At 36.7% G+C, this 11,589-nt stretch overlaps 1 protein-coding gene across 1 annotated transcript; it reads left to right on the plus strand.

Annotated features, from left to right (window-relative positions):
• Positions 1 to 653: 653 nt before the first annotated feature.
• nmur1a (neuromedin U receptor 1a) lies at positions 654 to 11,473 on the plus strand. The gene is made up of 3 exons (XM_015040616.1): positions 654 to 794; positions 6,987 to 7,928; positions 10,204 to 11,473. Exons 2-3 carry the CDS (start codon positions 7,013 to 7,015, stop codon positions 10,590 to 10,592), a joined length of 1,305 nt encoding a protein of 434 aa, XP_014896102.1. The 5' UTR covers positions 654 to 794; positions 6,987 to 7,012; the 3' UTR covers positions 10,593 to 11,473.
• Positions 11,474 to 11,589: the final 116 nt, after the last annotated feature.

Here is an 11,589-nt window from a genome sequence, read left to right on the forward strand (position 1 = left end):
GGCTTGGGTGTAAAGCTTGAGAGGTCAAAGGCATTCCAACAGTAGGAAGCAAATAAATAAATAAAAGGTTCAGGCAAATAAAGACAAAGGAACCACTGATTCTAATTTTGAGTGTCAGGCGGATCCACCCGGGGGGTCTGTCACCTTGCTGTTATGAGTCACTTGCGCAGTTGTTCCTGCACACCATGTTTCCAGTTATGGGAACAAGCCTCTGTCCTCTGTAGGGGAGACATACTCACATCGACAGGAGCAAAACACTGATGTCTGCACCGTAGGAGCTTCTTCTACTTCCTTCCTGCAGCACGCTGCCAAATCTCACATCAAGGCATAAAGAAAATTCCACTCCACATGTGGTGGCACAGAATAAAGTGGTAAAATATGATACTTTTTAGAAAAGCATTAAAACCTGATGCATTGCGGATTTCTGACATGACAAGAACCACCAATCAAAATATCACATTCTGACTTATAACTTCAGTAATCGCCTAAAGCTGCAGAGGAAGAGTAGTAAGAATTGAACATGTAGGTTTAAATTCACATGTATGTGTGTGTGTGTGTGAGAGAGAGAGAGAGAGAGAGAGAGAGAGGAGAAAGAGAGGAGGTGAGGGAGGCTGATAGAAGAGAGAGTGTGTGTGCGTGTGTATGTGTGTGTGTACTTTATGTATGTGCATGATTTGCAGTCAGGCTTGAGGAGAGAGCAACAGACGAGGTGGAGAGTGGACTCAGATGACACCACACCACAGCCTCTAATCTCTGTTTATAGCAAGGAACCTCAGCAGAGCAACTCATTGCAGGTAAGGAGATTTATGTTTTCTGAAAAACACACATTCTGAGTCCTGGGATGAGTTACTGTAATGGATAGCCAAAATCTACAAAAAATATATATACTGTATATATTTCAACCTTTCAGTTTATATCCTTCGTTGATGTGTGGCTTATAGAATCACATTTTTATCATATTCCTGCTTTAATGATAAAATGAGTAAGTCAAAATTCTGGTTTGCTTTGATGCATTTAAATTGATTTATTGCACTATTTTAAAGTTAGAATTAATTTTCTTGTGTTTATACAAAGACAAACTGACATTTAATCTTTTTTATTCATAAAGTAATAGGTTAAGACATAATGTAGATTCAACAATAGCGTTGTAATATAATGCCTGCCAAGTCTGTCGATCAATAATATGAACAGTGGTATTATGTTAAAGTCAACCATTATGCAGTTTTGTGCGATTAAAACCTGGATTTTGTTTTTGTCTCTGTACCTTATTTTGATGGTGGTGACTATAATTGCATTATCGAACAAAATAACATTAATTTAAGGTGTATTTGTATTATTTTTTTTCCTTTGTAGTTGTCCTGCTTTAGAGTAAGATGAATTGGAAGAAAAAAAATTATAATGCTGTCAGAAAAGCCTCGCTTTTTGTTTGAGAGCAAGAAAACTAGAAATATCTAAAAAATATGTATGTGTTTCTATTATTTCTGAATAGAGAGGCAGATCTGTGCTGAGTCCTCAGCATGCTTAACGGACAAGAACTGCTTCTCATTCTTAAATTGAACCACAGTAAGAAAGGAAACTTCCTGTTTGGAGTAATGTCCTAAATCTATTTTGACCCTGTTAGAGCGACAGGTTACTTTTATATTTTATGATGGGTTCACTTCTTTCAAGGCAGTCATTTATAATTGAAACTGCTGACTTTGATTATTCATGACAGCATGTGAGAGAAAGAACAAAGACAAAATGTATGTAACGTTCAAGCTTAAAAATCATTAAAAGGTCGGTTTGTTAGAAAAGTATTCACCATTGGGAGATCAGGTGTGGCAACTGCTTCATGTTTTTTTCTGAAAAGATGAACTTTCTTTAGTCATTCTTGGTTACTGATCAGATTTTCCTGGACTTGATTTAGGTAAAATGACTCTTAGGGGGAAAAGAAAATTATTGTCATTAAACATGCTGGCTTGCTATAACCCCAAAGTATATCTATATATGTATATATAATTTTTTTTTTCTTTCTTGTTCTTTTAAGTCAATATGCGTATCATCTTTAAAGTGTTTTACATGAGTAACTGAGATTTTAATCCTTTCGCTGCTGTTTTATGCAAAATATGAAACCTGTCCAGAGGGCATATTGGTAATTACAATTTAAACACATTAAAATGTTTTGCTAACTAAATACACTCCTTCTCTAAAATGTTGCAAGACATTATCCTATTTGCTTCACACAAACACATAATTGACCTCTTCCTTTCCCAATTTCATGCTTGTGCAATTTCAGCCTCTGCAGAGTGGATGCTGTCATATCAATCCTTAGCTTGTGCCAATGTGCTCTGCCAAACAATACCAGTTTATTGCTCTTGGTAATTGAATCTTTTTGATTAACTATGAACATAAAGCAGTCATAATACTGCTAAAATTATATGCAAAACTGTATTTATTCTTTCCTACTTTTTGGAGATTTTATAGCGTACCATAAAACTGTTAATTGTAATTTTATTTTCTGAAATATGACCAATCATGCAGGATGATCATGTTCTCATCCCATACCAAGAGCTTTAGTCAACAAGAACACACTGTTCCAACATTATAAAGCTAATGGAAAGAAAATAAACCTCAAACTCAGGAAAATGAAAGAAAACAATTCTTCCTACACTTTTCTGTTGCTTACTAGTAAAATATTTTTGAATTCCTGTTAAACTAGCCTTATAATCCCTGTCAAAACTAGAAAAAAGTAAATACTGTATATGCCACCAATCCAGAAAAGTGAAAATGTTCGTGTAAATATTTCCAATCTTTGTATTAAAAAAACTCAAAAATCTGTAAAAAAAAAAAAAAAAATAGAAACAAATTATCTGTTCATATAAAGAATTGAACATCTTTTATATTCTCTCCAAAAGCATTTTCTTACATAGGTGACAATTTTTACAGTGATTCACATCTAAATATTATTTGTACTCAGTAATTAAAAGTTTATTTTTCAACCTTTATTTGTGCATTTTCAATTAGATTGTTTTCTGTCAAAGATTTCCAGATCATGCAGTAAAATTCATCCATCCATCTGTTGTCTATACTCGCTTTTCCATGCAGGGTCACAGTGGGACTGTGGGAAGACACTGGACTACCCGGAGAAAACCCATCCACATTAAGAACATGCAAACTCAAGCCTGGGATTTGAACCCAGGACCTTGTGCTACTGTGCAGACCCATGCAACAAAACAGATGCATCTCTTTCTTGAAAATAAACAAAGAAACAGAGTAAGAAAAAAAATGCTTATTTTAGGTTTTAATAAAATCTCAAATTTCAGTAACAAGAACTGAACCGGGATTGCCCTGCGCTGCAGCTGGTTGCTCTGTTACTTCGCAGAATGAAGGTCCTGAGTTCGAATCCAAGCATAAAAACTTTCTGAATGAATCTTACAAATTATCCCCATCCACGTAAAGCTTCTTTCCATGAACTCATTCTTCTTCCCACAGTTCAAAAACATGACTGTTCAGTTAATTGGTCTCTCTAAATTACCCTTAGGCATGACTGCGTACATGCGTGGTTGATTGTCCTGTGATGGACTGGCGACCTGTTCATGGTGTACCCTTCCTCTTGCCTGATGACTGCTGGAGATACCAGCTCCTGTATAAACAACAGACTGATGGATAAATAAATTGAATTGGAGTGAACTCACTCCTATTTGTACGATGGGACTTGCGAAACACGTTGAAGAGCTCAGTGTGCCAGGAAAATCTGCTCTCTTAATGGTAACACTGGCAAAGAGTTCTGGACATCATTAACAAGGACACAAACAACTGTGTGGAAGTTGGATGTATGGCATAAGAATACAAAATTATATAAATCATTGTTTAGACTTAATAGCTTTATAAAGTAACTATAGTGAAAATGTTCGGTCCTTAACTGTCCAGCAAGCTTAGACAGTTTGTTCACTTTCAAACTGTAAAAGTAGATCCTGCTGAAATACTGGCAGCTCAGGTGTGACGTCTTTACCCTTCCCCGCCGTTGACTTCTGGAGTAAACAGATCACAGTATGAGTCCGTATTTAGAAATGAAGTCAGATGGTCCATTTATTAAATAACCTTATATGCCATTTGCACAGGTGAGACCGGCATTGTCATTAATACACTGATCTTCAAAGGCCGTCTGTGTGTAATGGAAACAAGCACAAAATCTCTCTAAGAGCTTTTTGTTTGCAATCCCATCAGAAGTTTTCACCAGTAAAATATTTCCATTAATGCTTTCAGTTCAAAGAGGAAGCAAACAGAGATGTTTGTTATTGCATATGTTTTAGATCTAAAAAAAAAAATCCCATTAACTGACCAAAGTTAAAGTAAAGCACTTTTTTTTTTGCCTTTTCTTGTTCAGATAGTCAAACCAAATATTTACATATTTATACCCAGTGAGTGAATGCATTCATGTTTTTGTTCTCAAAGATATTAAAAACGTTTCATGTTTTAGGTTTGTTTGAATTACAGGTATTTGTTCTATTTAGTAAAAGACAGAATATTGAGAGATATAACTTTTTATTATTTTGCATATAATCAAAAGCTTACAAAAGTACTATCCCTCCAAACAATTTGGAAAATACCAGAATATGAACACAATATGTGTGTCTTCACAATATTTTTGTGAAGAGGATGGCAGAAGCAGTTAAGTGACTCATTTACTGATTTTGTCTGAAAGGGCACTCAGTGAGGCAGAAGTCAGGACTCTTAAAGGAAGTGAAAAACTTAAAGAGATGTCCTGTCTGTCCAGAATTTGTCTGTCCAGAATTGGACAGAAAAAACAAACTGAGACAAAACTGAACACTAAATCAGATCAATTTACCTGAACATGCAGAAAAAAATGGGTCTATTCATTATTACTTAAAGAATATATATTTTTAAAAACAGCATGTTTTTAGAAGATGTCAGATTTGAGTCTCTTCTTGCAGCCCTTAAATGTTTACATCACATCCACTGACATCAACCAAATAATGACTCCCATCAACTCTGTGTGCAAATGAGCTTTGAATATGCTTGAGCTCACCGAATTGTATTCTCAAATTAGGAAGATTTCTGAACCATACTGTCATAAGGTGGGGTTGAAGTGGTGAGGAGATGACGCAGAGAACCCAGGTTATGGTGAAGATGAATTTAATGATGAATGTAGTTCACATAGTCCAAATCAGGCAGCACGGCAGGAACAACTAGCACGCAGCTAAGCACCGGTAGCAACTGACAACGAAGACTAAATCAACTGGAACTGACGTCGACACAGGACTTAACCAGTACAACTGGGAAGACGGACAGACAGACAGACACAGACTGCAAACGTTTGACAATTGACAGGACCCGACCAGGAACACAGACAACAGGTGGGTATAAATACACACGGGGTAATTAAGGGAATGAGACACACCTGGGGAGCAATCAACGGGGAGGACAGGACAGAGACTCACAGGGAAACAGGAACACATTGAAAAACTCAAAAACACACAGAAAACCACGGATCATGACACATACGGCTTCCTAAACTAATTCAATCACTCACTGTCAGGAGTGAACCCCCTGATCAGAGTAGACAACAGTGGATGCTGATCAAATTTAAAGTTTGGAGAATAATATAATGAAAAGAGTAGAGAGATGTAAATCAGCCACTTTCTCAATGCAGTGTTGAAGCTTTCATCTTTCATTCTAATTGTGACTCTATTTTTGTCATTAACAGTCATTCCTCATTCTTAATCAAGCATGTTAAAAATACCTCTGATGAGAAGTGATGCAATTAGTTTTAATGAATCATTAGTTTCTTAATTCGTTCACAGTAGAGGAAGCGGTACAGCACGCTGAGCAGTTAAATAATATCTCAATTTTCCCTGTTTTTCAAAATGAGTTTAATGCACAAGCTTAATGAGACCTTCACAGGTTACACACAGTTCACAGTTATAGTTGGGACAAGAAAGCGGTAGGATTTTAAATAAAACCAACAAATATAATTAAATCTGTGTCTCAGTTTGGGCGCGATCTGTTTATGACCGATTTCCCTTAGGTTTGTGGTTCTTAAAGCTTTTTGATGTCCTGCTGTAGCTTTAAGAATATTAAACAGCCACATTCGATAGGCTTTTTTCTATAATTTTTCTACTTAAAAACCAAAGATGCTACAGAATCTTTAAAGAAAATATGAAAAAAATGTGGTTAGCCTTGATTTCCAGCTGCACTGAGTTAATGAACCAGCCTTTCCACTTCATATTTTCAGATATGCAGGAATTTGCATTTCTAGAGATTTACATTTTTGCCCCCTTCTCTTTGCAAATCAGCTCAAGCTGAAACCTAAATTGCTATTTTTATATCTTGCCACTGATTTTCAACTCAGCCCACGCTTGTACTTTGACCTGGCCATTATGAATATCTTTTGACTGAAATAATTGAAACTAACTTCCTTGTACCTGGAGAAGAAAAGCTTGCCCACGGTACAATGTCGCCACCACCAGTGACAGGTTTGATGTTTGCATCCCACATGGTGCTTTGCATGTAGGCCTAAAAGTTGAATAAGATCATAATCTTCTATGAGCTCGCTTCGATCTCTACATGTGTCAAAATTTAGACTTCTTGAAATCTACTTAAGGTTATTACTAAATATGTACATTTCAGATTGGTAGTTGTAAAAATTATAGGAAACAATTTAAAACTATAGTTTTTTTACTTAGCAGACAAGCATTTCTTGGTGTTGATCTATCACATAAAGTCCCATTAAATAATACATTTGAAGTTTGCAGATGCAAGCGCAGTCTTGAAACAAGTTACCGCTCTTTGACATTTGATTCCCGTTTTCCATCTGTGCACAAACACAATATCTCCCCATCTAAAGTATTACTCACATATCTGTCAAACTAATTTGAGACTTATGATTGTTCCTGTTTCCATATCGTCAGACTCGTTGTTTTATTACTTTACAATCTATTGTGAAGTAATGCAAATGTCACGCATATACTTTTACTGTTTTCCAGATCCTCCGTCCGATCACATCCTCACCATGTCAGATAACTGCTCTTTCGATCTAATGGCTGGGAATGAAGAGTGGCTTTGTCCTCCAGGACAGCAGTGTGTCAATATGACCTCTGGCATGAATGGCAGCCATATTGGTATGGATGATTCATGTTTGACAGAGGAAGGATATCTAGAAAAATATCTGGGGCCTCGTCGATCATCTGTGTTTCTGCCTGTTTGCCTCAGTTATTTGCTCATCTTCTTGGTTGGCGTTATGGGGAATGTGCTGACGTGCACTGTCATTGCACGCAACAAGGTCATGTGGACACCAACAAACTACTACTTGTTCAGCTTGGCGGTGTCAGACCTGTTGGTGCTAATGCTCGGCATGCCGCTGGAGCTGTATGAACTTTGGCAAAACTACCCATTCCTCCTGGGGAAGGGAGGCTGCTACTTCAAAACCTTCCTGTTCGAGATGGTCTGCTTGGCATCCATCCTCAACGTGACCGCGCTGAGCATCGAGCGATACATTGCTGTGGTGCACCCACTGAGAGCAAAGTATGTAGTGACACGTACTCATGCCAAGAGGGTCATCCTCACCGTGTGGAGCATGTCGGTGCTGTGCGCTGTGCCAAACACGAGTTTGCACGGGATCTTCACCCTCCATATTCACTCTGTCGGTCCTGCTGGCGACGTAAACCTGGAGATTCCTGACTCAGCGATTTGCACGGTGGTGAAGCCGCGTTGGATGTACAACCTCACCATCCAGGTGACCACCTTCGTGTTTTTCATTCTGCCCATGATCACGATCAGCGTTCTCTACATGCTCATCGGGCTGCAGCTGAAGCGTGAAAAGATGCGACAGGCAATGGAAGCCAAGTCTGGCTTTGGAAACAACAGCTTCTGCAACATCCGCACTCAGCAGCAGAAAGCCCGACGCCGACAGGTCACAAAAATGTTGTGTGAGTTCACGTTCTGGCTAATAGATGACGTTTTTCTTATTATTTTTTATTTTTTTACTTTCTGAAACATCGTCATCTTTACTCATTACTGGGTCATTTTCAGTTTTTCTTGCTTTTGTTACACTTTAAGATGCCACGTGAAATTGATTTCTTCTTTCAGAAATATACTGCTCAAAAAAATAAAGGGAACATTTCACTTTAATTTTGTGTGTGGCTCCAAATCCAGGCCTCCATTGGTTAATAAATTTGATTTCCATTGATGATTTTTGTGTGATTTTGTTGTCAGCACATTCAACTTTGTACAGAACAATGTATTCAATGAGAATATTTCATTCATTCAGATGTAGGATGTCTTATTTGAGTGTTCCCTTTATTTTTTTGAGCAGTGTATAATGAAAGAAGGCGCATACACAGCCTTTAAAACATTTTGTCTAGCCTTTCAGCCATAAGCAGAGATTATTTACTTTTATCGGGGGAGAAAGTAACACCATCTAATGTGTGTGCGAGTCGTAAAATATGATTTCACAGCTTTAATTAAAACAGAGAAAATATAATTACAGTGTTAACAATGTAAGCTGTTTTTAGCTTCTGACAGTTGAGCTCAAAATGATTCCAACCCCTGGAAGATTTAGTTTTACATCTGCTAGAGTAATTAATCATTAGCCTGGCAGATTTAATTAAACATGCTGGTAACTGATAATTATACCAACATGTTTCTCCTGACTGGAAGTAATATTAATGTTTTAAATGACCCAGACTTGAAGCTGCTCCAGAATTTGTGTAGGAAGCTAAAATTAGGGTGATGGTAATGAGGCCTTCCAAGCTCACAGACTTGGAGTTCATCGCCAAAGACAAATTGTCTAAATACCTGCAGAAACTACTGAAGGGTTTTGATTGTTGAAATGCAGGCAGAAATTGTTTCACTAAACATCGAGTTGGGTAAATAATTTTCAGCATGCCATGTTTTCCATAAAATGTAAATAAAACAGATGAATTCCACTTTCCTTTTATTAATACTTCTCATGCATTTTAATTTTATTGTCAGAGTCTTATTTTACACCTAAATGTGCAAACACATAAAAAATCAACATACATCCACAAAGAAGAAAAACACTGTAAGTTGCTCAAGAGAAGTGAAGTAATACAATGTACAGTAAATTACATACAACTTGTCCTATCCTGTTATATACAATATAATAATATTGAATATTATTCAACCTTATTATATTCCTTAAATCTGTTGAGTTTTAGATTTCTTTTAAACAGATGTAGTTTGGTACAGGCATTGACTTCCTCACCCTAAGCTACTTCTTGAGTCTGAAGGTTTTTTTTGGTAGCAAATTTTGTTTTGATTTATTTATTTTGTGAGTTTTCAGTCAAACTCACAAAATAACTGAGTTATTTTGTGATCTTAATATTCTGATCTTAATATCAGAATATTAAGATCTCCAAATCTTAATATTTTGAATTTTAAAACTAGTGGATTTGTATGGTCTCTGAAAATGGCATTATGGAGAAATCTCATTCCTCTTTTTAAGTTGAAAATTATATCTAAATTACATTTATATGCATAACTTCAGACCTGAGCTCCATAGCAAATGTATGTGACTATATGTAAGTGTGAAGTATACAATGTACAATAAATTATGATGTAAAATATATTTTTATTTCCCCATTATAGAAATGCTTCTGGCCATCTTGGACTGTGAACTAACAATATCATGTTTCCAGTAACATTTATGATCAAGTGTTTGTGCTCAGTGACTCTATCTAGAAGAATATTATCAATTGCGATCTTTAATTTGATTTTGGTTTCATGTTTTCCAATTTCTTTTTATCTGTTAAACAAAGTCAGCATGCAGAAAGACTTTAGAAGTGCATCAGTAAAGGTACAGCGTGAGGATAGCAGCTGGTCTGTTGTTACTCAGCTTTTGGTTTTTAAAGCTTTCCAGTCCTGATGTGATTTAATCCTTCTGCTAAGCTCTTGTATGAGAGCTTCTCTAAAACCACAGGAGGGCTTGAGGAGGAGCGCAGGGGCCTTCATGAGAGGGATAAAGTGCACATTGATGCGCTTTCTGTTTTAAGACATCTTTTACTCTGATGTGAAGGATTAAAACAAGTCCAGAAAAATCATAAAATGTTGCATCATGGAAGCAAAGCCCTCAGAGGGGAGCTTTATATTGGAGGCAAAATTTGCTGGCAGCATTAATCATTAACTTACTTTCAAGATCGTTGCCACACACGTCTAATACTCTTTCTCTTCCCTTTCTTTCAGTTGTCTTAGTGGTGGTTTTTGGGATCTGCTGGGCCCCTTTTCATACGGATCGCCTCATGTGGAGCTTCATCAGTGACTGGACTGATAGCCATCATAAAATCTTTGAGTACGTGCACATCATCTCCGGCGTGTTTTTCTACCTCAGCTCAGCGGTCAACCCGATCCTTTACAACCTCATGTCCACCCGCTTCAGGGAAATGTTCAAAGAGGTCATGTGCCATCGGTCGCATCATATCAATCCGAGAAAACACTCTCTGAGTGTGACCCGGGTGACGCTGCGCAGCACCCTGAGTGATGCACCACTCAGCAACGGAGCCGCTGTTGCTGAGGCTGACATGGTGGCAGATGGGGAGGGAAAACAGAAAGATGAGACCAGTTTTTCATGTTGAAGAAAAACCTGTGGGGCCATGTGAAAAGGGAAGAGGAAAAGCTTGTTGTTTAGAAAAACAAGCTTGTTCTTAGTCAATGCCTCCATTATCCACCATCAGCAGCAATGTTTACAGGAATATTACTGGAAAATGTTGTCTGTGGAGATGAATTATGTGAAAACAGCACAACTTTCTGCTAAATGATGGAAAACAAATTTCCTAAAATGGGCTAAATGTAAAGAGTTGATCAGTAACTCGTCTATCACCTATACGACCGCTAAGCTCATCTGAATACATCAAGACATGAAGAACCATGAATGTATTTTAGAAAGTCTGTTTCAGGTTCCCCAGTTTGAAGCCTGTCTCAGATAAGTTTCACAGCACTTTAAAAGAATAGTTCATCTTATTTTAAATTTGGTTCTTTTCACAATTTGAAAGAACTCAAAGGATTGTTCAGGACTTCTGAAGTGCAGGTAGAATATGAACTGCACATCAGAAAACCTGAACTAACCCTTTAATGCTGTTGAAAGTGTAATGAATGTTTAAATGGGACACTTATTGAAAATGATGTATTTGTACAGCTTTTTTAAATGGGGTGGAACAATGATTAGAAAGGACTCATTTGAAACTGTGACACTGTATTTTCTCTGCATCTCTGTATATGCCGGTGTAATAATTCTCATTATTATTAAAATACCAACAACCATGACAGATTAGTAGTATTAGTAGTATCAGTAGTGTTAGTACAAAATAGTGAAACATTATGGATGTTATTGTGGAGGATTAATCATCAAACTTGTGCCTGTATCTAATCAGTTGTTGATATATGAAGGTGTTGTTCTGTTAATTATTTCTGTTAATGTTTTAATCTTTATTTTTGTATCTTTACTTTAACAAATTAAAATGTGATCATTTTAATCATTATTGTGGGTTTGTTTTATTGGAATAACATATATATATATATATATATATATATATATATATATATATATATATATATATATATATATATATATAT

This window comes from Poecilia latipinna, unplaced genomic scaffold (genome assembly GCF_001443285.1).
Source record: "Poecilia latipinna isolate Pla-1442-1.1 unplaced genomic scaffold, P_latipinna-1.0 Scaffold2, whole genome shotgun sequence".
Lineage (NCBI taxonomy): Eukaryota > Metazoa > Chordata > Actinopteri > Cyprinodontiformes > Poeciliidae > Poecilia > Poecilia latipinna.